Source organism: Emydura macquarii, unplaced genomic scaffold (assembly GCF_026122565.2).
Source record: "Emydura macquarii macquarii isolate MOO-44397 ecotype Brisbane River unplaced genomic scaffold, CSIRO-AGI_Emac_v2 contig_1390, whole genome shotgun sequence".
Lineage (NCBI taxonomy): Eukaryota > Metazoa > Chordata > Testudines > Chelidae > Emydura > Emydura macquarii.
In genome coordinates, this window is record NW_027131527.1 from 19,382,409 (window position 1) to 19,409,093 (window position 26,685).

At 39.8% G+C, this 26,685-nt stretch overlaps 1 protein-coding gene across 1 annotated transcript in view; it reads left to right on the forward strand.

The window, feature by feature from the left end:
* PAPSS2 (3'-phosphoadenosine 5'-phosphosulfate synthase 2) overlaps positions 1 to 26,685 on the forward strand; it is a 60,014-nt gene that overhangs the window by 15,300 nt on the left and 18,029 nt on the right. Inside the window, 3 exon segments of the mRNA XM_067552779.1 lie at positions 19,962 to 20,076; positions 24,286 to 24,521; positions 26,051 to 26,189. Coding sequence (XP_067408880.1) covers positions 19,962 to 20,076; positions 24,286 to 24,521; positions 26,051 to 26,189 — 490 coding nt within the window.

The following is a 26,685-nucleotide window of genomic DNA, read 5'->3' on the forward strand; positions in this document are numbered from 1 at the left end:
TGGAAATAAGGTGTACATTTTTAACAGTGAGAGTAATTAACCATTGGAATTATTTACCAAAAAATCATGATGGATTTTCTATCATTGACAATTTTTAAATCAAGATTGGATGTTTTACTAAAATAATACTCTGGGAATTATTTGAGGGAAGTTCTACGGCCTATTTTATACAGGAGGACAGACTAGATAATCACCATGGTTCTTTCTGGCCTTAGAAGCTATGAATCATGTCATTAAAGACTGTATCATAGATACACAAGGAGTACATTCTGGGATTTCCTAACTTCTGAGTGTTTTACTTGGCAACCGTAATGGTGTTTTAACAGTTTTTGTGCTTATAAAAATGATCCAACTTTCTGGATAGTTTTTTTTTTCCCCCTTTAAAATCATGTTATTCCAATTCTAAGAGTGGTAATCATGTTGTAGAGAAATGGCCTGGCCTGCTTTTGTTTCTTGTTTTCTTTTAAAATCAGTAAGTTGTTCCCTCCCTCCCCTCTCCTATTTGCTTTGTCTTACATCCTTCTGAACAAGGAAACTGTTTCTGGAGTGACATTTTTGCCCTTGTATTCTGCTAGCAAGCACCTTGCTGCAATTTATAGGCGTGAAATTAGTGGAGATAGTTAAGAAAAGATAAATTGTGAATTTTTCTGGTGAAAAGCAGGACACATTTTTGCAAGAATTTTCACCAGAAAGATATCCTAGTTTTTGACCAGTTCTAGGGATTGTGTTATTTTGTAACCAATAGACTTCTCAGTGAAGGGTACCCAGTGATACCCCATGAAGGGTAAAGAGATACAAGAAATCCTGTTGATTAAGGATGGGATTTTCAAGGAGCCTAAAGGGAGTTAAGCACCCTACTGCCTAAATCTAAAGCTTGCAACCAAGATTTGCTTACTTTTTCTTACTTCCGTTAGATGTTTAATAATGTACTCCTTCCCCATGCAGTCCCTCCAGTAAGCATCAGCGCTATTTGGGGACTGTTGTGTCAAGGCAGTTATTTAATCATATTCATTACTGTCTTGCTCATTTTCATCTTCTAAGCTGGACCCAAAAGGGGATCACAAAGCTGTAGTAGGGGGTGCGAGATAACAAAAAATATTGCTGGGGCTGAGGGTACAGCAGCCGCCCAGCTCTGAAGCAGCACAGAATGAAGGTTATAATGCCATGAGTATGTTCTTATGGGTATGTACAGTAATTTGCTATCACTTTTTTAGGGGAGGGTCATCACAGTCTGAAATATTTTCCAAGGGGGCCCAGCAAAAAAAAGTTTGAAGAACCCCTGCTCTAAGCTAGCAATTGGAACAGCAAATATATTATCTAGGATGTTTTTCAGATGCATATTTGAAAGAGTGAACTTGAAATTGGCTGAAAAAGAGTCTTTATGTAACAATGATGCAGTCAGAAAGAAAGCTTTTAAAATTTCAAACATGGTTGTAAGGCTGTTCCTGTATTAATGGATTAAGCAGTCAAACTATAAAAAAAAAACATTTACAAAATTCCAAGATAACATTCCTCACAAAAAAGTATTAACTCAAGAATTATCCGAAAAGATGCAAAAAGTTAACATAGATCTTTAAATTTGTCTACAGAAACTCCATCACAATAAGAATCCCCTTTGATCAAGTTTCTTTTTAACTTCTAGCTTCTAAACTTTTAGCTTCTATCTGAATTACGGGTAGGACTCAGGAAGTGCACAGATAGACCCAGTTTTCCTGCACTGACCCACTCTAGTTAGACTTAAAAGAATCACATGTGCCCCCAAGTAAATCAAGATGAGTGACGCGGGAGAGAAATACTTTTATTCATGGTCTGTGTATCTGAAATAAATCCAAAGGTAGGAGTCTGTTTTTGCTTGTCCTTCTCAGTCTGAAGCATCTTAGTGATTTGCAATAAGATTTTTCCTCGCTAATTTATTAACTGACAGTTAATCTACTATTTTGTAGTACAAAGTAACTTCATGCAATGATGATATTGGGTCAGATGCTGGTTTCATTGAAGTCAACAGCAAAACTGTCATCCATTTCAGTAGGAGGATTTGACTCCTTTTGAACACATATTTGCCTCTTGTCTGCACTTGAGTTTTGGGCAAAATTCCCGTTGACTTCATTGGAAATTCTGCCTGTGAAATAAGGGTAAGATATGGCACAGAGTTGGAGTTTCAGCTACGCTTGGTGCACAATTCTGTTTTTTAAACAAAAGGTCTAATTCTTTTCTCACTTATGACAATGTAGTCCAACTGAGGTTAATTCCATTGAATTAAATTACTTTCTTTTAATTATTGTTCCTATTCTAGAGAGCAAAATTCAATCCTAAAACTAGATAGAGGAGAATATCCCTGTATAGGGCAGATTCTGTGACCTGACTCACGCTAAATTGGTATCTTATTCCATAAATAGCCCCATTTAAATCCATGGTTGTTAATGTAAGCAATGGTTGTACAATCTGGCCCCTTCTGAGTAGAATCCAAACTTTCATGGTACCAATGATGTAATGGTTATTTACAATATATTATTGTATTGTAAAATCAGAGACATAAAAAAACCATGGTAACAAATGTAGTAATCTCAGCAATGCAACAATCTTAGGTTGTACTTTTAAAAGTAATTTAAAATTAATTAGTAATTAAAATTAAATTAATTTAAAAGTAATTTAAAAGTAATTTAAAAGATATGTTGTCTTCCTTTGTATGAAAATAGCAACATTTACAAGTTAATAGAAAGGTTAGACATCAATTCAAGGGCTCCAGGAGACACAGAGTGCACCTTTGTTATTCCTCCTGGAAATGAAAAGATGGGGCATCTGTGTGTAAAATGCAGATTAGTGCAATTTCACACCTCACAACAGAATTCAAATATTTCTGTATTTCAAACTGAATTACGATTGGGGAAACAAATGGTAGATTGAGAAAAATCTGCTCTATGCAGTGTAGTTGTACCTGAGTCACTCCCAGATATTAGAGAGACAAAGTGGGTGAGGTAATATATTTTATTCCACCTTGTTTCTCTACAAATCTGCTCTGTCACTCTGCCTAGCAAAATCCCACACTAATAGTTTGGTTAACCATTATATTGCATTTTCTTCTGATATCTCTAGTGATTTCAATTTGATTTCTTACCTGGGTGTTATCATAAAAAAGTTAATTATTTAACCACAAATATGTTGCCAAACTGATATAGCCCTGGAATAATAGTTTGTTTAATCAGCACTGTTAATTATTTGGTATGCTGAGCCTCCCTCACCCAGCACCGAAATCAACAGAAACAGAGGGCTGTTAGCCGGATCAGGCCATTTTTCTTTCCATTGAAGTACATAGGGTTTATTTACCTGCTTCTGGGTTTTGTTTTTTTTTCCCGTTTTTATTTTTGTAGAGTTAAAAAAGAGCCTTGAATAACAGCTTGATACAACTGTTGCAAATAATAAAACTAAAACTAAAAATCATAACTGCAATAGTTGATCTATTCAGATTATTCATCTCTCAACTCTATTCCCAGAGATGATATGAAAGTCAAAAATGAATCTGCCTCTTGTCCATAAACCTAGAATACCGAAGAACAACTATATAAATCCCAAACATTCTAACCAGAAACTACATTTAAAATAAAAACAAAAAGAAACCACACCCAGAACATTACTATTGCAAAGTCAAGCACTTGGAATTTAGGAAATAATACATTTAAGATTGCACGTGCAACTTAATTCTGTCCCATTATGCATCCATCCTGAGCACTGAATGAGGCAGGAATTCTGGGGAAAAAACCAGAATGTGATTATGTAGTTACACTGTCATGATGCATGTGCACCAGGGAATTTACTTAAGTTTGAACAGGCAACCATAAAGCTGGCACCTCCTAATTTCTGAGTCCTTGACTTGCTCACCTAAATAACATTCTTCTAACTTTTTGTATCTAATTTCATAAGTTTTTTTTTTTTTTTAACATGTGCTGGGTTTAGTGGGTTCTTTTCAGGGATCCTGCCCCCATGTTGTGCTCCCAGAGGCAGGAGATGGCCACGTGTCATCCTGGATGTGTGGAAAGTGTTGGGTATGGGGAAAAAGTCTAGCCCTGCTCTACCAGCTCTCCTGCTGCTGCAGCTGCTCTCTGGGTTTCCAGGATTCCCAAGGCAGTGTCTGCTGCTGCTTTGCAGTGAGCGTGAGCTTGGCTCATTAGAATGTTCACATTCAGTTGTTTTGGCAGGCTGTCAACATTTAACTGCAGAATGCAGGTGAGAGAAGGCAAATTGTTATTTTTGAAAGTTTTTATCTTGGCCAAAACAGGACAAAACCGGACACGTGTTCTTGGGACAAGTGAGAGGAACATCTCTAGCCCCATAGCTTTTTCTCTGCCAATTTCAAAGACCTGCTGCAAACAGTGAAAGTGGTAGAACTTCTTGAAGAAAGGTTGCAGGAATCTTTTTATAATGGAAAGTGTTAGGCAACCTATATGCAAGAAGAGCTATCGACTCCCCCTGTAATTAGATTCCTCCCCTTTTCTACATTTTTTTTAGCCTTTTTTCTGTTTTTGTCTCCATCCCCACTCCAACCATCCTTGACTAGTGCAGAATTTAACTGCCAGTCAGAGTGGATGAATGGCTGCCATCCAGAACCAATGACAAGGCTACTTTACGTATTGAATAACAAGGCAGTACATCTGCTTCCAGGAGAGTCTGAATTCAGCCTTTGAAAAAAATTCAGATCCGCCATTTAGCACCATGTGGAGTTGGAACCTCACCTGCACACCTAAATCAGATTTTTAAACTAGGGGGCAGCTTGCTTTGCTGAAAAACCACTAGGGTTAATGGTCTAGAGTCACACTGAAGCTGAATTTGTCCCCTTTGTTTTTTGCATTGGCAATATTGTCAAGGCAATTTTTTTTTTAATAAATTAAATGGCACTATTGAGCAATTTAAAATGTGGCATATTCAGCTGTGCCTGCTCCTGTTGCTTTCTGTATTTCTTGATACTTGACTATTTTTTATGCTTCTGGTCTGGTTGTTCTTCATAGGGTTTATTTGTAATTGTCCCTCAAAAACCATTTTTGTAAATAAATAAATAAAAGAAGGTAATTGACCAGGTTATTATGGAGTGCCTATTTTCTCACTCCCTTACATAGGTAGACTAATGCTAGGGCAGACAGGTCAGTTTATATATGAGCCAGTATAACTACCCTGAGTTCCAGAACAGGTCCCTCTAAAGATAATATAGAGCTCACCCTACCACAACAGGATCGACAGGTTTTGTGGTAAGAACAAGTGAACAATCCTAACATAGCATACTGCCATGTCAAAGTAATCAATATCCGTTAGTGTATTTCTTCACGGGTCAGGCTTTTGAAGACTTCAAACTTCCTTTGGATTTGGGTGGGCAAGCCTTAAAGTGAAGAATATAGGTATTAGGAATAGAAAATAATGTGAAACCACAAAAAAATCTAGGGACTGTAATTCAAATCTTTGGATGCGTTAAAAGGTTCAAATTTGAAAGTCCGGTTTAACTATGTATGTAAATTCAACTTCCCCTTTCCTCCAATTGACACGTAAGATAATTCTAAAGTTAAAGTTTAGGAAGGAGAATAATAAACAGTAAAGCTCACATCTTTCATCACTTCATCTTGTAATTAAACAAGGTGTAATTTGTTTAGCAGCAAGTCATTTAACTTCATCTGACAATGTATCATAAATTAAATTATCTTTAAATGACATTTTATGCAGGACCAAATTCTGTTCTGCCTTTCTAAACAAAGCAGTGCGTGCCTGGCTGTGATAAGAGATAACAGTGGTTTGTTTACAATGGATGGTTGTAAGTCAAGTGTTTTAACTTTATATTAAGGGGAAGGTCTATTCACATTAATCAACCTCATTGTCGTAAAATCTTTAAGGTACAAAAATCGCTGAATTTTTTTCTGTCTGATTCCTGGTGCAAGACTGCCCCTATTAGAACTGAAATGAAGATCTTCCAAGTGCAGGGGACACCTAATTTTTTATTTTATTTTATTTTATTTTATTTTATTTTATTTTATTAAGTTCTCACTTTGTTAATTTTTGGTTATAAAAAAAATCTCAATAGCTCAAGTTAAAGTTAAAATTTGTGTCTCCATCTTATTTCTTTTTCCTACTAAATTTTGAGAGATTGATGCCCCATTTGCCACTTTGATGTATTTCTTTTAGAGAAACTAACAGCTCAGTGACAGTTAGTTTGATCACTTTTAAATGTATTGGATTCATTTATTCATTCATTCATACATGGATTCATGTATTCATTCATTTTTATTGGATGGCCCCTTACTCCATTACTATGTGAAATGTTAAATAGAAGTGCTTGACTTATGTTCTCTATTCTATTCTTTATAAGTTCTTATATCAAACTCATCATCACATAATCTGAATACTTTTTCACTAGTGCATTAAGCAACTTGACTAACATGTCCCCTCTTATTATGAGGTAATTTTAACATTCACTTGTTCCTTTGGATTAGCAGGGACTTATTGAAATTGATCCAGCATGTAACAGGTTCTTAGATAACAGTAGCTTTCAATTCTTGAGGAAAAAACCTATTATTTGTATGAAGGACATAGGGTGACTGTCAAAGTAGGGTCATTTGCAGAGCTAATTTCAAAGTACTGTTTTTAAGGAATAAGAAAAAAAAATTGACCCCATCAAAATTTACTGTGGAATTTGTCAGCTGCTTACAGGATTCTGTGTTTGGCAACATATTCACTGGACAAATCTTTCTATAATCTTCCTTCACATAGCCGCCTGTCATATTTTTGGAGAGAGAACAGTATTTTTATTAAATAACATCTGTCCATTTAAACCCAGCCTTGCAAAATCATCCTGGAAATGAGAGTCCAAGCACAAAAGTTATCCCAGTTTTACTACACTAATGAAAAAAGTAGTGTTATTACTGTCTCATACATAAAAGTTACATGACCTGGGTAAGTGAGATTTAGCAAGGCTGATTTTAATCTCCTTTATTAAACTGATTTCAAGAAAACTCCACAGTATGCTTTTCATTTACGAGGTGAATGGAACATGAGCAGGTATTTTTTCTTTCTTTCTGGAGAAATTGTTTGTGAAGGCACAAACAAGATATAAGAATACTTGTGTTACATTCAAAATTAGTGCCACGCTACAAGATCAGAAATTCTTTAAGACTAAAATATTGTTTAACATTGATATGAAAAACCCATGTGTTGGTACAGTAATCTTGGCACTTCAAACTGTCTGTCTCTAAGCTGAAAGACTTCTTATTTCAGGTAACCAGAATGTCTATGTTGATCTCTTTAAAATAATTTGTGTTATGTTCTTGGTAGAGGAAAGAGATTGGTGTAGTCGTGCCAAAATTAACAAGCATAAAAAGTTAGATTGTGCCAAAGAACAAGTGTGGCTCCACTCAGTTTGGTCAGAGCACTGAATACAAAAATGGAATCCCAGTGTAGCAGTTAGGTCTGCTGTTGATGAGTAATGCTAACTGGGCATTGGGAATCAATTCATCCTTATGCAGCGCTTTCTGTGGCACAGCACTGTGTGGCTCAGCTAACCGTAAAGGCAGCCTTTTAGCACAGAAGCACTGACAAGTAATATGTCCAAATTATCCCCTCCTCATTTAGGAGTGGAGGGAATGAAAGGTGCATGTATACTAGCCAAAAATGATCTGTAAATGTGTAAGGGGAGAAGAGGTTAGAAGAATCTGAGCTGCTACGAGGGAAGGAGAAGGCCCTGATAGGAACCAGGAAGAGCATGTGCTCTTCAGGACTTCCTCCTCCTTTGTGAATGCCCTGAGGTAAGTGGGATTTCCTGCAAAGATAGGAACAGTAGTGGACAATGGGAAATCCAGTTCCACTGGTAATGATGGAGCTCTGTGAACTGAAATTTGCAAAATTTCCAGTGTAATTTCATCTGTAGGTGGTTTCCATGGTAGAGAATAAATTTAATTTTGAAACTCTTACTCACTTGTGTAGTCCCTACATACTCAAGTAGTCCCACTGATGCTAGTATTTTGGAAAAACAAACTTTTGGGATGTCAGACCCATACTGAGTCTCCAGAGTCTGAGATTTGGCATAATGACTGATTACTAGAGTCAGATTCAGCCTGTATGGAAACAGGCAGCAAAAAGCAGAATTAACCTTTGAACTTTAGCCCTTGTTGCCCTCTTTTCTGTAATAGGGTTTATTTTGTAGCACAGAGTAATTTTGAATCAGTTTTGCTTTCAGGCAAAAAATTGCACAAAATGCTTGTGCAGATGGCCAAAAAAAAAAAAAAAGGGGGGGGGGGGGAAGCCATTGTATACATTTTTCAAAAAGTCAGGACAAGTTTCATTTTCTGAAAAAAACTTCTGTCACAGCTCATTTTTGGAAAGTATTTATTGGATGGAGTTATAAAGCGTTGAGCCAATTGGAGAAGAGTAGAAAGCTAACTTGGTACTGAACAAGAAACTATGGACTCAGTCTTAAAACCCTTATTACTGTGGGTCTGAGGACCTGAGATAGAGTGGCTCCTGAGAGGTGCTGAGTATTCTCTTTTCAATGAAGTCAGTGGGACCACTTACAAGACAAGGGCTGAAAGAGTGGCCTTGTTTTAATGTTCTTATAAGAAAATTATTTGCTAATAAAAATGTTTTATTAATTTAATTGTTTACTTTTTTGTTGTTGGATATTTGTGCAACATTATGAACACTCAAGGCTGCAAATAATTTTTGATTAAAAATGAATTTAAATAGAATTTCTCGATATATATTGAATGTTTCTTGTTAGCTATGAATGTTTAAAATTGTTTCTGATGTTGTTATAATATTTTCCTTATGATGTTATACTTATAAAAATACCTATGAGGGTATTGAGTTCAGTAGTGCTTTGTCTCAAAAGGAAAATTATATGTTTAATATATAGTTGTTGAGAAATAATGCAAAATTTCAGATTCTGATTGAAATAATAAGAGATTCAAAAATATAATAGTGTTTTAAAGAGAGTTTTCAATAAAGTAAGGGCTGAAATCGGCACACACTCACATAGTAGTCCAATTGACATCACTGAAACTAGTCTCGTGACTAAGGATTGTTCGTATGAGCATAAAATCGAGAATTGGTGGCAGAATTAACTTGTTTTGCAGTTTAGAAAACAATTGTTTAATGTATTTCAGCATTTCATTCAAATCTGAGAACTAAAACTCCCACTGACTTCAGTGGGAGCAGAATTGAGGCCAAGATCTACATTAAAAAGATCTTTCAAAGGTAACATTAAAAAATTGGTTGTGAGATAAAATGTGAAATTCGGCATTGTTTTGAAAAGAATATTCATAATGGAAACCTTGGAAAAAATACAACAAAATATGTACCTGTATCTGCAAATTTAGTCCCCACTCCTGCAAAGACTTAAGTACATGCTTAACTTTAAGCATAAGAACTGTCTCATTGGCTTTAGTGAGGCAATTCTCATACTTAAAGGTAAGTGTGAGTTTAAATCTTTGCAAGATTTGGGCCTAAATCATCACAGCTGGAACTCCATCCATTACTTTTGTTGAAATCAGGGCCTTATCTAATTAGATGGGCTGTTTTTATTATTTGTCTAATAATACTGATCTGCTCAAAATGTTTTAAAACTTTTTTTGCGGGGGGAGTGTGGAAAGTTTAAGACAGAAATGTGGAAATAAGGCAAATGTGAAGTGCATAATTAGAAAACGATGTCATCTTATTAAATAACCCTTAAAGGAAAGATGCTTTTTTGCCTGATTGTTTATGAATAAAAATGCATCTTTCTCCAATATCGGGAATCCACTTTGAGCCTGATTCTGTAGGCTTTCTGTATTCCTGTTAAAGACAATGCCAGTTTTAAATATCCAAAAATTAAAGGAAAGGAATCATCATGGGCTTACTCCCATTGAAGTCAGTGGAAATATTGTCTTTATCTCCAGTGAGAGTTGGATCAGGCTCTGTCTGCAATAACCTATCCATTGTGCTTTATTAGTTAGTTCTTGAATAAATTGCAAAGTTAGGCCCAGATCCTGCAAAGACTAATAAACATGCATAACTTTATACATTCTCAGTAGCTTTCACCCATACTTGACTGTGCACACTGTGAATAGACCCATTGAATCAATGGGGCTACACACTGTCCACACAGATAAGTATGAGTACAGGTCTCTGCAGGACTGGGACCTTAAAATGTAGTTTTGCTTGTCTAATAAAAAGACCACAGTCAATGTTTGCACTGGAAAATTGCCTTTCAGTTTGCTCACAATTATGTGCATTACCAGTTACCAATCATGCATTAAATGTGTTCTTACAAGGTTGATTCTTTTCTTTCAGGAGATAGATGCACAACTAATGTGTTCTTAATATTATGCTGCAAAGAATATATCTCTGCTGGCCTAGTTCTGGGACAGCTGTGTAATATAGCTTCATGAGAGAGATCTTATTTGGAACAGATTTTCTTAAATTGCCACTATTGTGGCACTTACTGTCTGACTTCTTTTCAGATCCTGCTCATGAGCCAGATATTATATGCTGAGATATGATGGTTATGAGTGGAGGGTGCAGGGATGAAGGAAATTATGAGAACTCTTAATACATTAAAAAAAACTCTACCTCTCTAAACAAATGAAAAAACTGTTTTCCAATTACAAATTATTTCCTCCCAAAATGAAAAGTATCTTTTCCATGGAAGCACTCGTGCCCTTTAGGTAACTAAACCAATATTGGATCTAGGATTTTGCAATGGGGATGGCAGGCGGGGTGAAGTGAGCCCAGTTATTCCTGGCATTCTTATTTACATTGAGTAGTATCTTTGAGATGAGACTACTCATGTAGTAAGATATAATTCAGTGTGATTAAGGGTGGCAGAAGAGGACCCTATGCAGATTAGTTTATGAAAGATGATGAACTGTGTATCTAATACTTCAGAGCAGTGATAATAAGTTTCCAGATTCAGGCTGCCTTGCGAAGCAGCCAGTACATTTTCTTAGTTGTTCCTGCGTTGGGTCAACTCTTAATAAATGTCAAAGATGACTTGTTCAAAGGTCCGCAGATATTGTAGGTGTATCAATTGTTTGTCAGTTAAGAGTAGAAAAATATTCCTTGTTTTCTCTACTCATATGCTAAGTAGCAATTATCCTTAGCAGTATATGGATATTGCAAAAGAACATGAATGTTTCCTCCTTTAACCATTTTGTTAAGGAGAGATGACAGTTTGTTGTTGGAAACATGAGTTAAGAAAAAAGACTCAAAATAAACAGCTGGAAACCAGCCAGTTCTCAAAAGGCAAACTAGCAAGCTCATATTTAAAATCTAAACCCACAGACATTTGAAACGATATCCTAGAATTTCTGCCAGTGGCTTCATGTACATGTTAATTAGGATGGGGGGAGGAGGGGAAATGGAGCCTTATGGGGCTTCCTCAGCACTTAAATTCTCAGAGTATTTCCCAGAACCCCCCACCCCAACATGCTATGAAAACTCCAGGGGGTTGAAAAGACAGCTCCGGCTGAATTTAAGACCTGGTCTCTCCTAATAAGCAGTTTGGTGACCAAAGAGAATTGTTTATTGGCACTGTGTCTGCAGCCTAACAAACGCACCACAAAACCAACTATATGCCTGACATATATTGATGATATTTTCGTTGTCTGGACAAACAACTTCCTCATAGATTTCCACCATAACTTCAACAACCACCACCCATCCATTAAACTCTCTCTAGACCACTCCCACTCCAGCAACAACTTCCTGGACACCATGATCAGCTTCATCAGTGGAACCCTACAGACAACTATATTCAAGAAATCCACGGATCATCACACCTACCTTCATAGATCCGGTAACCACCCCAAACACACCAAGAAATCTGTTATCTAGAGATAGGCACGCGGATACCACAGAATATGCTCTGAGGAGGAAGTCCAGGATATACATGTTACACACTCACAACTGCCTTCACCAAACAAGGACACTGCATCAGAGAAGTAGATCGCATTTTGGAACGAGTTACCCAAATACCCTGAGAGAATCTGCTTTAATACAGAAATAAAACCCCTTCTGACTGCACACCCTTAGTTGTCACCTACCACCCCACACTGGAACCTCTACGGAGTATCATCGAACAACTACAACCCATACCTGATTGGGACCCCATCCTCAAAGAAATCGTTTTTGAACGCCTGTCTTCTAGCCTTCAAACACTCCCTACCTCTCCAAACTCATCATCAGAAGCATGACCAGGACACACCAACTCAAATCAGTGCTTGACACTGACAGAATAACAGATACAAAACCTGCAGACATATCTCCACGGCTACAATGATCAACACCCCCCACGACACATCTTTCAAGATTCATGGGTTCTACACATGCCTATCACATGTGGTGTACCTATTCAGTGTGTCAAATGCCCCAATAGCAACTATGTGAATGAAGCCAGACAATCGCTACACTCGTGCATGAACTCACACAGGAAAATGATAAAAGACAAAAACACCACATCACTTGTGGGTGAACACTTTGCACAAAATGATCACTCTTATTTCTCAGTCCTCATCCTCAAAGACACCTGCACAACTCTTTCAAAAGATGAGCCTGGGAGCTTAAATTCATAACTTTGCTAGACACTAAAAATCATGGACTGAATAGAGACACTGGATTTATGGCTAATTACAACAATTTATAACCCCCTAACAACCCTCTCCAGCTGCTTCCCTCCCCCCCTTCCTTTCCTGCCTATAACTGGAGGGGGATTAACAGGCCACTAAACCTTGAATGGTCACTTGAAACATGTGTTAACTAATTACCCTAAAATGTCTGTTCCACCTTGTATTTAGCTGTGACACCCTGAGAAAATTTCCCAGACCTGAAGAAGAGCTCTGTGTAGGCAAAAAAGCTTGTCTCTCTCATCAATGGAAGTTGGTCTAATAAAAGGAATTGCCTCTCCCACCTTGTCTCTCTTGCAAGGACTGAATCCATCTGTTCTTTTACATTAATCCCTGCTGCATCTTTGATAGGATAGTCATAGACTATGATCCATAGCATCATGGTCAGATCTAGTTGTATGAGAATAGACATCCATGGCCAAGAGGAGCTCATCCATCAGAATGAGCAGTGTTGTTTCCATTCCATGTCCTGCCTACAAGGATGTTATCCAGCGACATATGAAATTGGAGGTGGCACTTAGGCAACTTTTTGATTACCTTCCTCAATTTATCCAAGTTAGGCCTTGTCTACACAAGAATGTTTTGACATGTTTGGACATAACTCTGGAACAGAGTGAATCAGAGGTAGCTTGACCCAGTGCTTACCGCAATTTGTCCAGGTCTACACTGACGGCTCACTCATAGGCAACATTGTGTTAGCTAACTCAGTTGTTTGCAACATTATTCAAACTTGGTAAAATTGTTTAATACAGACCAGGCCTAAATAGGTTGTGTATGTCCACAGATCCCAAGGTTGTCTCCCTGCGCTCAGGCCACCTGGGATTTGAAGTGAGAGGCTCAGGTCCCTGCCTCTACTATATAGCCTGTGAAATAAATGTTTAACAGCACTGACATTAAATTGTCCTCCTGCAATAGTTAAGAGTTTAGCTTTAACACTGATTTGAGATAATTTGGAAGTTCATGCCTCTCCTACAGCTATTGTTCTGGGCACTCTGTCTCAGATTCAGCCTGCACTGCATCGGAGATTCATTTAAAAGGTTTATTTGACCATTTTAGGAGTTAGAAATTAAAGTCTTTTTACAATAGCTTAGATTCTCATTAAATTGGTGGGAGGGTAACTATCCCAACGGCAGCCGCTCTGCCCCCAGTGCCCCAAGCTGCAACACTGACTGAAACGTAAGTGTCAAGGAACATTCTTTCATCAGAGAGTCCAGTCTTTGTGACTAAGAATTTGGGTTTGGAATCATTTCAAAGATGTATTCACAAGATGCCAGTGTTTGACTTCTGGTGATGACATTCTTGGTGTCACTCTGGTTGATAATGTTTCAGATCTGACATCCCATGACAGTTTTAAGATTCTGAATTAAATCAGTATTTCCTGCGAACAGTCTGTCTTTCCATGTCCTGTCAAACTACCCAACCAGGAAAAGTTTTGTATTGCTTTACTGTACTTCTGCTATATTTATCTTCTGAGTGATTGACAGCAAGAATTTTAACCTGTGTGTGTTGAAACTCCAGAGGGAAGGATTACTCTGAGTAGGGCCATGGTGTTTTGAATTCTCTCAACACACAATACAGTTTCTAAAAGTCTTTTCTCTTTAAGAATGAGTCAGTTAAACATGAACAAAAAATATACAAGAAAAAGTCAAAAAGAGTTTAGTTTCAGGCTGGAATTTCCTGCAAGCATGAGAACTGTAAATGGGCTGCAGGATTTTCCAAATACGTTTTGTGGTGCTCTGGGTACACTTGCTTTAGGGAACCTTGGAGGGGAGGGGGGAACTGCAGTATCATGGGTAGGCAGTGGAGATTAATAGATCACCGACAAGCAAATTTTCCACATTTTTTGTTGTTAGTTCTATAAGATATCCAGGAATCTACTTTATACTTCACAGAGGCTCAAGAACTAGTCACCAGCAAGGTTTGTATCGTGCAGGATAGTTCCAGCAGATTAACATGTTGAAAAACTATTTTATAAAATTGTGTGTAAGAGACAAGCTGCAGCTAAAGAGAGTGGTACAAAAATCTGAAGAACATACTATTCCATTTTGCAAAGATATTCAACGTATTTTTTTCCGTCACTTGACTTTGCTGTGCAAACAATCTGTCACGTCCTTCAGTCTGCAAACAGTCCCTCACAATAATTTAGTCTTGTTTTAGAGTAGGAGTGTTTGCAGTCTAGGTGTAGGTAACAAGTTGGCAGACGAGGGCTATAACTGCAGCACTGGGTGTGATTCCCAGCTCATGCACAGGCTTGTGCTAGCTCTTATCTGAGCTAGCGTGCTAAAAGGGGTTGTGTAGCTGTAGGAGCATGGGCAGTGGCGCTAGGGCCTAGCTGCCACAGTGTTTGTGCGGGGGTTGTACTTGGGGTGGTTAACCTGTGCCACTGCCCAGGCGCCATGCCTATACCACCATTTTTAGAGTGCTAGTTCAGATCAGAGCTAGCATACGTGTGTCTATGTGAGCTGGGAATCGCGCCCAGCTCCCGTGTAGACATAGCTTATATGACACCATATAGACACGCAGGGCTTCTCTGTTGTATCACCCTCGGCTCTGTTGCCAAGTACAGTTAACTGCAGCAAGGATATGCAGGTTGTGGGAATATTTCTTTTTGGGTAAGAGAAAATTAGGGTTCTAGGACAGAGGTGGTCCTTAAAGAAAACCATCCTAACAGCCTGTCTTGAGAAGGAAGCATTCGCTGAGGTTTATATTGTAGTGGTGTTCAGGATTTGAGGGGTTTTAGGGTTTTTTTTTGATTACCAGTAACGCCAAACTTGGGGGGTGGGGTGACTTTTGACACTGACTGAGGGTCTTTGTGCTCTGTAGGGATAGTCATTAATCATTGTATTCTGTATTTTTAAATTATGCTTAATAATAGTAGTGCAGAATAAATACTGTTTTTTATCTTTGGTAATAGTTAATAATTCTGACAGGCTTCTCTCTTCGATACCCTGATACCACATCCATTTAGCACTCACTCAAATGCTGCAGCCTGAAGCTAAGATGTGAATCAAGTTGTGCTGATACGGTACATTCATTGTAATGCCAAATGTTACAAAATATATAGCTATAGAAATAAAATCACAAGTAAGGCCCCAAAAAGTCAGGAGATTGGATTAAAAAACAGGATTTTTTAAAAAAGAATACATTTTCGGTTCTTATATTTGCTGGTTGTTGATTTTAGTTACACTCAGGTCACATTTTCAAGCTTTTCTCTGCAACCATGAGGGCTAAGAATGTGCTTTAAAAATGAAAGCTGAGATTCTCATGCATTCACATGACTCCAGTAGCTGGGGCTTTAAAGAAAAAACTAATTTTTATGAGACTTGTGCTAAAATCATGGGAGTTGGTGACACTGCTTACTTTAAGTATTGCCAACCCCATGTGGTTAAAAATCGTGAGTCAGGGCTCCAAAAATCATGAGGTTGGCTTGAAAATCACATGATCTTTAAAAATAATCATTTTGATTTGATGTCTGGTTTCTGGGCTTTTCAGCTACATTCAGATCAGACATCTTCATGCTTTCCTCCTCAATGGTGAGGGATAGAAATTTACTTTCTTTGTAAATGAAAGCTGAGATTCTCACAAAATCACATGATAATATGAGTTTGGGCTTTAAGAAAAACAGCGAATATTAGAAGACTCGTGATAAAATTGCAAGAGTTGGCAACACTCCTGGGGTCTGTGTTTTAAATGCTGTTTCACCTGCCCAGCTAATGAGCTCAGAATCAATTCATCCATAACTGATTGGTTTTCTTCACTGGTGTCTCTGCACCCAAAAAAAGCTGTGCTGTATTGATACCTGAGTTCCAGGAGATAATGCCAGGTGAGGGCCTTATTATTGAGCAACTAATGTGTGTCACTGTATGGGGGACCAATGCTGTATTGCATTTAATTGGCCAGAAGTTGGTTCTTGTCGGATGGTGGCGCTTGCTCATTCCTCCCTACTGTGAGGACATAGTAACAGCAAAGAACTGCCTTAAAAATGGCAAATGTACTTAGCCTGGGTAGCAGCAACAGAGAAAAAGAGCTAAAAGATAACCCATGCTAACCAATGAAGTGATTGTTGAAGGGGTGGAGTCAGTCCCCAAGAGCCACTCTGCCATCAGCAGCTGCTGTTAAAATCGAAAGTGGGAGCTGAGGCAGCAGGGGCCGTAGATTCCCAAAAGGGACAGAATGCACCACCAGCTGTGGTGGAGACAGGAGCCTTCAAAACTTTTTAGCTTTGGGATTTCCCATCAAGACATGACAGGGTGACATGGATGCAAGAATGGGAATTTATTACTACTTGTAATTCTGGACTTTCAGCTTTGCTTACATTGGGTCTCCCTGGGTCCAGCTGCAAATAAACTTGGGGGCAATTTTACATTTGCAACTGTATATACACTCAAATTATTGTCAGTTGGATATTTAAGTACCTAATAGTACATGAAAATCAGGTACCAGGAGATCTAGGTTTCTGTAAGCAAACAGAAGTGCAAATTGCAGCCACAATTTTTAGGCACAAAAATGGAGCCCCATTTTTGAAACTTTAGATCAGTGCTTTTAAAATGAGCATGAAACTTGGAATACAATAAATAAGTGTTTCTTGGAATTGTGAAGGGGATTTCTCTGGAGAGGCTGACCTCTCTGGTGGAAGTAAATAGCAAGAACAAGATAAAGTGAATCATTTTTCATGTAAAATTCTACAGAAACCAAAACATCTGTTGGTTAGATTTTTTTGCAATAGATGCTTATTTGTTTGCTGAGTCCTAAGAGTGTTAATGACCCAACAAGCAGGAACAATATGCAGGCTGCCTTGCCAACGTGTTTAAAATGCTCTTCCCATTTTATTCTCTCTCCCATTCCTTGTTCTTTTATCTTTTCCTACAACTTTTCAGGGGCAAGTGAAATGTTAACACTTCCCTTCTCTAACACCAGGAGAAGAGTAAATATTTTTATAGCATGGGGTGGAATGTCATGGCAAAGTTTAAGAACCCATGAAGTTCATATATCATATGTGTATATCATGTAAACCCAACTATCATGCAGAATTTGGGGAGAAAATATTTGTACTTTTTTCCTATCAGACTCTTGAAGCCATTTCTTCAGCTGGATCAATGGGAAACCAACCCTTGTGCAACGTTAAAGCGCAGTGATATCTAGATAGTTGTCTCAAATCTATTAGTTTACTGTGAGCCAATTAATAGAAAAGCAGTAATGCATGTTTATATGGAGGATAAACAATGGTCAAGTTTCTTCTATAATGGCTACAACATAGCCTCTGACTTTTGGGTTCAAAGATAGTATGTGGAAAAAGAGTACTGCACTGTTAAATTGGGAGAGACGTGGTCTGGAATCCAGAGCCTTAGTCAATGGGAGAGACATAAATACATCCAGTATTACACCCACAAAAATTATGTTAAAAGACTATTATTAAGGTCACAAAGTCAAGCACTCACATGTTAGAAAAGGCCAGAATGAAGGTTGCCTGTGCAACTTTGTTTGCCTCCTTCCTTCCTCTCCCCGCCCCCTTGTACCTATGCATTGTGAGACAGTCTATAATTACATGATCACAGACTATTTTTTTCTCCTTAGGCTTCTCATGATAATCCCAGTCTGCGTGCCCAGCAAGTCCTAATCTTTCCCCCTCTGGATTTCCAATCCAAATCTCTATCTCCCTCACTTAGTCCCAGTTCCCACTTCTTTGCCCCAGCCATTACCAATCTGCCCTCCCTCTCCCACTGCCTCTTTGTCCCCAGTCCTGTTACCAGCTAGTTCTAGTTCTAGTTCCAATATCCCCCCCTCCTTCCAGCTCTTCTCCAGTCTGACACTGACCGCCTTCTGGTCTCCATTCACACACACACACACACACACATGTGCCACCACCCATGTTCCCCATCTCCACTTGCTTGCAATCCCAGGCTCCCTCCCCAGGCTCTTTGTCTAATCTTCACCCATCCTCCCCAGCTTCTTGTCCTAGTCTCTTTACCACCTGGTTCAGGCTCTTCCCCCATACTCTGTTCCTCATCAGATCTGGCTACCCTCCTTCTCCACATTCTTCTCCCCCACCCTCCCTCCACTGGTTCCTAGGCATGAAAATGTCAACCTAAATGATTATGGTTTGACAAAGTTATAAGCAACTGAAGACCAGGCATCTTTAATAATAATCAGTACTACAAGCCCCGCCTATAATCACTCTCAGCAAAATGCAGTTTGTGTGTGAGTGCGTGGGTGTGAGTGGATGTGTGCGTGAGAGAGAGAGAGAGAGAGAGAATGGGTGGTGGTGTGAAGTGAAATACTTTTGCAATTTAACCACATCTTGAATATATGAATATTTCCAAACCACAATTAAAATATAAATGTGATTTACATAAAAATGAAGATTGCTGCTCAAAGTAAAATCCACCCGGTCCTACCCTCTGAGCACAGAAGATCCTAAATGCAACACAGCCACTGACATTCCATGGTAAAGAGGGTAAACTGAGAGGCTGAGCAAGGAGAACTCTGACTTTTGACAGTGGAGAACGGGGGTGAAAGCATGGCCAGTGGTTCCAGGATTATGCAGAGACACTTGCCAAAGAAACGACTCCACTAATGCTCTAGGGGGGAAAGAGGAGGATTCTATCCTTTGACCTTAGCATAATAAAGTATTGTTTTAATTGTTTACATAATGTAAACCGTTTATTTGATGTAAGTGTTAACAATTTAAGATGTCCGCTTAAGATTATCAAGTAAATTGACAGCTTGAAATGATTTACATTATGTAAATTTAATTAAAATTGTGCTTTACACCTGCACAGAATTTAAGAGAAATGAGACATAAAACATGGTGAGTATGTAACATGGTGAGTATGTAGTTTCCTTTTTTTTATGCAGTGTAAGGTCAAGTCAGCCGCTTCAGAGCACCCTATCTACAACAATATACAGATTACATTTCATATCAGCTTTAACAGGAAATTCCTGCTGTACTCATAGTCAGTGATAAAATGTAAAAAATACACTGGCATGAGAGGCTCTAAATGAGGGGATCAAAGATAAGAAGCAATTTAAAGAAGAATTGAATTACAGATCTTAGAAAAACAATATTATTGAATTAAATCCATCTGGAACCACAGACAATTGTCTTATTTGGTTGTTTGTCCCCCTTTTTGAACAATTGCCTGAGTTCCATGTAAAACTATCCACTATTTATTCAGAAACTGGTAGCACTGCAAACATATTTCATTTGTGCTTTAGTGTAAATAACTTCCTTTTTTTTGTTGTTGAATTTGAATATTCCCCTTTTGTGTTATTTCCCCTTGGATTTTTCTATTCTGCAGTATGAAACAATAAACTTTTGTTTTTGTTTGTTGATAGAATATCCAAAGAGCCACCAACGTTGTATATCAAGCTCATCATGTCAGCAGGCGTAAAAGAGGACAAGTTGTGGGTACAAGAGGTGGATTTCGAGGCTGCACAGTGTGGCTAACAGGTATTTAAGCCTTATTGAGACTGCAAATGGATGTGTGAAATCTGTTGCTCATTGGTGTTAGATGAGTATAACTTGAAATTCATTTATATACATCAATTACCCAAGTAGAGTTTAGTGCAAGGTGTAAACTTGAACTGCATAAACTGATACTAATGAGACTAAGGAAACTCTTGTGACCTGGATTCACAAATTAAATAAAAAGTTTCCTGGGATTTAAAATATCCTGCAATATGGTATAGCAGGGTGGGCTTAGTATTTATAGAGAAAAGATAATGCTTACAACATGAGTCACATTGTATGCATTTCATTTCATAAAACTTTGAGGGAGGGGTTACTTTTTCCACCCTCTTCCAGATTTTTCTTTCCAAGAGAAAACCTTAGAGAAAGTCACAACTGTACTCTGCACATTGTTCCAGTTCTGTTTATACAATTCTTAGACTACTTTTTATTGTTTATCGTGATTTCTGTTTGCTTGATAACTATTGATATGTTGTCTTTGGCAACTAGAACATGGGAAAACACACATTCCATAATGTTTGGAGCACCACTTTATCTTAAGTTCATATCAGCTCGTGTACTGACCATTCCATTAAAATACAGTTTAGTTTTAAAAAGGTTACTGAAGACCCATCATTTAGGTGACAGACTAAACCAGTTTAAGACTATTCCTGAAGTTGAAACTCATCCAGTGCTGTGTATTCCCTTTCATGTATCATTTATAGTACTGTATGTGAAGCGTTTGAATTTCATTTAGTGATGTTTTTTCTTTGAAGTATACAGAGATCTTACCATACATTTTTATTACTTTAACTTTTAAAGGCTCAACAATGAAAGTCCATTTGAGGGTTTCTAGATACCTTTCCTAGATCACCAGTTCTTCTTCGAGTGCTTGCTCATGTCCATTCTAATGTAAGTGTGTGCTTCCCCCAAGCACTGCTGGCAGAAAGTTTTTCCCTCAATGGTATCCATTGGGTTGGCGCTGGTGCCCCCTGGAGTTGCGCGTTCATAGTGCTGGTATAAAGGTTCCTGCCATCCTGCCATCCCCTCAGTTCCTTCTTATCGCCTGTGATGGTCACTGGAACTTCAGTTCGTCCTTGCCTTTCCTGTAAGTCCCTCTCTTAGTAGACTCTGTTTCTATTACTTGTACATAGTTATTCATAGTGGTTACGTTTCAGTTATGTAGTTAGTAAATTAGTTAGATTAACAGACGCTGCTTAGTGGGGTTAGCCCTTCCCCAGCACCGGGGCATGCCTACCTCTGGGGGTTCAAGCCGTATGCATTGTGCCATAAGCCAATGCCTGTTAGTGGCTCCAATTCCAGCTGCCTCACGCACACATGCGGGAGAGCTGCAGAATCTGTAAGGGATTCAGGCCCTGTACTAAGAAAGACACGGACACCAGGCTTAAGTTCCTCCTTAAGGAGGTGGCATTTCATCCCCCTTCGGAGAAGTCTCCCCCACCGGGAGTTATTTGCAGTTATTGAGACTGCAAATGGATGTGTGAATCTCCCACACCGGTACCAACCTTGATGCCAAATTGCAAGACCCAGCACTGCAAGACCCATCCGGTGCTGAGGGCAAGGAACAGTGCCCCTTGTTCGTATAGGCTTCTCAGTCTGGTGCACACAGAAAGGGATTTCACCTACACAGTCAACACTACCTTTCATTCTAGATTACTTGCTCCATTTGAAACACCAAGGCCTATCAGTAGCATTGGCTTTTCACCCATGGGTGAGTGGCCGGTCTGTGTTCTCAAACTGTATTTGTAGTTGTTTTTTCAAGGGCATGGAGTGGTTATACCCCCAGGTAATGAATGCTGGATCTTCCACCTGCACAACTGCTTGGGAGTCAATTACATTGGAATGGACATGAGCAAGCACCTGAAGAAGAAAAAACGGTTACTGACCTTCTGTAACTGTTGTTCTTTGAGATGTGTTGCTCATGTCCCTACCCCCACCTGTCTGTCTTTGGTGTTAGATGGCAAAAAGGAACTGAGGGGTTGGCAGAGCCCTTTATATTGGTGCTATGAACGCGCAACTGCAGGGGGCACTGAAGCCAACCCAACGGATACCACTGAGAAAAAGCTTTCCAGCAGTGGTGCTTGGGGCAAGCACACACCTACATTGGTATGGACATGAGCAATGCATCTCAAAGAACAACAGTTACGGAAGGTTAGTAACCATTTTTTAGTGACTGACTGTTATCTTATGTAAATTGAAGTGCTCTGGTCCCTAGCTAGCCCTCCTGTCCTTACTGTTCCCCAGAGCAGTCTCCAGTACACGGTTCTTAACTCTCCTGCAAAGAAAAGGGGTTCTTCTTAGAGTGATGGTCCCTATACGTATTCCAAATGTGGGTGCACCATGCACTGGAAGTTTTACAGCAGCAATGTCCGTCGACCCGCATAGCCGCCATACATCACCATGTACTCCATGTGAGGTTATAAGAGGCCGTGCGGGCCGACATACCCACAGTTCTCTCTTATCACATGGTCAGAGTCGGAATCCTCTGTTTGCGCTCATGCACTCTACGAGAACAACGGTCCACTGTAGATAGTTAGTTCTGTTTCCTTGTTTCTTTTTACTTCTGTAAATACATTGGTTAGTTAGTTAGAGTATATAGCCCTGTATGGGGCCTCTCCCAACCCCTTGGGGGGGATTATGCCCCACGTTCCAGGGTTCAAGAAGGTGCACCTCATGCCCACGCTCATTCTCCGTGAGCAACAAGCACACACATTGTCTCTACACCTTGTAGCCCACTGCGATATCTGCAAGTCCTTTTCATCAAGGACCTGCAACACTTGACTTCTGCACCTCCGCCAGTTCTTCATGGTGGAGGTGCTCCAGCCTAGTGCGAAGTCCGATCCCGGATCCTCAGTACCGGCGGTGAGTGCTCTGCCCTCAGCTTCACGACCAGATCCATCGGCATTGCTGAGACGTGAGAAGGCACACAAGGACAGTTGCAAGTGCTTTCATGAACATCACAGCAGGTCCCTGTTGTGGACCACTGTGGTGCACCACATTTACTCCCCAAGCCAGGCTTGATTGGGTGAAACGCCACGTAATGACCTCGCAGGGCCACGCCATAAGGCAGGAGGCAAGGCGAAATGGAAGCGAGACCCGCTTCCTGTGATGACCGAGGGTCCCGACAGCCCACCGATGCATGCTCCTCAGCCGTGGCAGGATTCTCCGGGCTCTACTCCACATACTCCTCCTCAGAGTGGCAGATAGCAGGATATGTTCTGGACACCGGGCCAAACAAATCCACTGATCCCCACGTCCCACCTCAAGCTTTTGTACCCAGCCTTGCTGCTTTTTTCTGGCTCCTGGCCACCTACACTGGCGGATGAGCCACTTCTCCTCAGCCATGACCCGCCTCCACAAGTCGTGGTACTGCCCGCACCAATGGCTCCGCCACTTCCAGAGGCTTCTTCATACTTGGAGGGCTTCTTAGTGGAAGAGCCATCCTTCTCCCTGGTCTCTCAGCGTAGTGTGGACTCCTAGGCACACCCACCTATTCCAGACCACTATGCTTTGGGCCCGCCTGAGTGGTATGCATGGGGCCTGCAGTACTATCAGGACTTGGCCTTGTGACATCACTGGCCCATGTGAGACCCTTATCACTGCCTGTACCTGCCATCGGTGGCCTTGCACCAGCACGCTCCAGCCCCTTTGCTGACTCCAATTGCCTGAGACCCGGAAAAAGATCCGGAGCGCAACCGGCTCACCTACTCCCAGGCCCTGTATCCCAGCAACTATCACAGCCCAGTGAGGATACAGGGGTTTCTACATGATGGCTTAGCAGCCTGCAGATCCCTTGGGATTTGCCAGATTTGATTGCATCTATTTCACAGGAGAAAGGAGGGAACCAAATCCTGTGTTCTCCCCTGATAGAAGGATGTGAGAGAATCTCCATGAGGATTTCCTCATGGAGTTAGTGTGCTTGCAAAATCCTATTCTTCAGCTTCAGTATTAGACTAGATAATGAGGGCCTCGGTATGCAGCTGCTCTACTCTGGCTAAAGTCTGTTTTATGCCTTTAATCTACCTCAAGTATCTAATCTGTTTTCTCCGGTCTGTTTTCATTCATGCTATAGTATCTAGGAATCTATGTGTAATTACTTGTAACCAGTAATTAATTAGTTTACTGTTTAGTTTTCTGTCTTTTCAGAATCCCGAATGAACCTCAGTATGGCTTGCTTGTCCTCTCTAACAGGTCTTTCTGGTGCTGGTAAAACAACCATTGGCTTTGCTCTGGAAGAATACCTGGTGTCTCGTGGCATACCTTGCTACTCTCTGGATGGGGATAATGTTCGGCATGGTCTGAACAAAAACCTAGGTTTCTCAACTGATGACCGAGAAGAAAACATCCGCCGTGTTGCTGAGGTTGCCAAATTGTTTGCCGATGCTGGTCTTGTTTGTATAACTAGTTTCATTTCCCCTTTTGCGAAGGTAAACCTATTTAAGATTATTCTGATGTTTACTAGACAAAACGGGGTCTCTGCAGAGAGTCCATTGTCTCTCTCACTACTAAAATTCATTACTAGAATTTTTAGGAAAGAGGAGCTTTTAAAGAGAGTAATTCATATATTGTATTTCAAATGTATGGTTATGTAGTAAACTCAGTACTCCCCATATTTCAGGGCCTAAAGTCCCAAAGAATCAACCTCTCTTCTGGGTCTAGTGCTTCACCCCTTTCCCTGGGGTTCCACTGCTCTCCTCAGCTCTGATATCAAGCACTCTTGGGCTACGTCTTCACTGACGGCGGCAAATTCGCTGCCATCAGATTGATTTCTCTGGATCGACTGAGCGGTCAGTGAAGACCCGCTCAGTCGATCCAGAAATTGACGTATTAAGACCATCTTCTCAAATGGCGTAGCGCTGCATCGACAGGAACGCGGTTCCCGTCGGCACAGTGCAGTGAAGATGGCACGCAGAAGAGGAGCAGAGAAGTCGATGGGAGTTACGCAAGTTTTTTGCGTAGCTTATATAACTCCTGTCGACTGCCACCGAATCACGGAGGTAAGTGTAGACAAGCCCTTGGTCCCACCAAAGTCATGCTGAGGCTTCCAGCCCCCAGCAGTCTCTGGCACTTCAGCCCTTCACAGGAGCCTGCTTTCCTATTTGCTCCCTCTAGCTTCCTCCTTCAAATTAAACTCTTCTCCTTTTCATGGGGCCTGGGTGTCCATTAAGTTATCACCTGATGCCTCCCAATCCTGACCCCTGTGGCTGAGAAGCAGCTAATTAGGTAGAACTATTATATCTCTGCCATAATTAATTATTAACCTCTTTCCAGCCTGTAATGGGTTTCACCCCATCACACACTCCCTTAATTTTTTTCCCTATTTTTTTTTAATCATGAGTATATATCAAAGTAAATTCCCTTGGTCCCTATTGCTAGGATGCAAGTTGGACTGGCACATTGATGTGCAAAAATGTGCAGAAAAAGTGGTTTTGTATAAAAAGTTAAAAAATAAAAATTTCACTCATCAGCACTAGTTCCCAGAAAAATAGAAAACTGGAGAAAGGCGTACAGGGTTTTATAGCAGTATAATCACGCTGATATACACTGTTCTAAGAAGTTTTGATATGTTGTTGCATTTGGATTTATTTTGCTTCATAATAATGACAGAAATCTGCTGATGTCAGGTCAATACAATTGGTTACAAATGATTTTTTTCAAATTATAAGATTCTATCATCCTTCTAAGTGAAGATACTTGTTCTAAACTGCTGTTATAAAGCTGAATCTAGATCAAACTACTAATTTTTAATAAACATCATGTGAAAAGGAACATCTTTTTCTTAGTAAGAATATATTTAAAATATATAACATTTTACAGTGAATGAATACGGCCTATAGTCTTCTGTTGGAAAAATCCAGTTCTAGGCAGGTGCTGGTTATCAAATAAACAGTTAGCAACATCCTACTAAGAACTTAATTGTGGAATTGCTTATGATTTCTCCCTTTGCTTCTTACAGGATCGTCAAAATGCAAGGAAAAGTCATGAAATGGCTGGTCTTCCTTTCTTTGAAATCTTTATAGATGCTCCTCTGAATATTTGTGAAAGTAGAGATGTGAAAGGCCTTTACAAAAAAGCCAGGGCTGGAGAAATCAAAGGTGCGGTAAACAGTTTATATTTAATATAATCTCAGTATCTTCTTTTTATCTGCCTCCTTTTTCTCTTCTCATCAACAGTGAACCGTGTTATGAGAGCCAGGGTTGCTACCTATTTAAATAAAGGGAAAAAAACCCAGCCACCTGTTGGAAGGTGGCGGAAAGGAGGGGCATAGACTAATTTCTACACTCTAAGTGATGCAAAGTGATGCAAAGCCCTTTTGTACTTTTACACAGTTAATGCTGGCAGTATTTACTTACACAGAGACTTCTTGTTATGAGTAACAATTTCAAAAGTGTTGAAGTGACTTAGAGGCTAGATCCACAAAGGGTCTTAGACTGAGCATTGCAATGCCAAAGGTTTAGCCATGCTGCTGCCTAGGTGCACTCAGAGTCCTGAATTAGCCACCCAGGCTCCCTATACAATGCATGGGAGAGTTAGATGCCTAAGAATGGGATTCACAAAAGTCAGCACAATGAGCTGCCGAAGTTAGCCTGG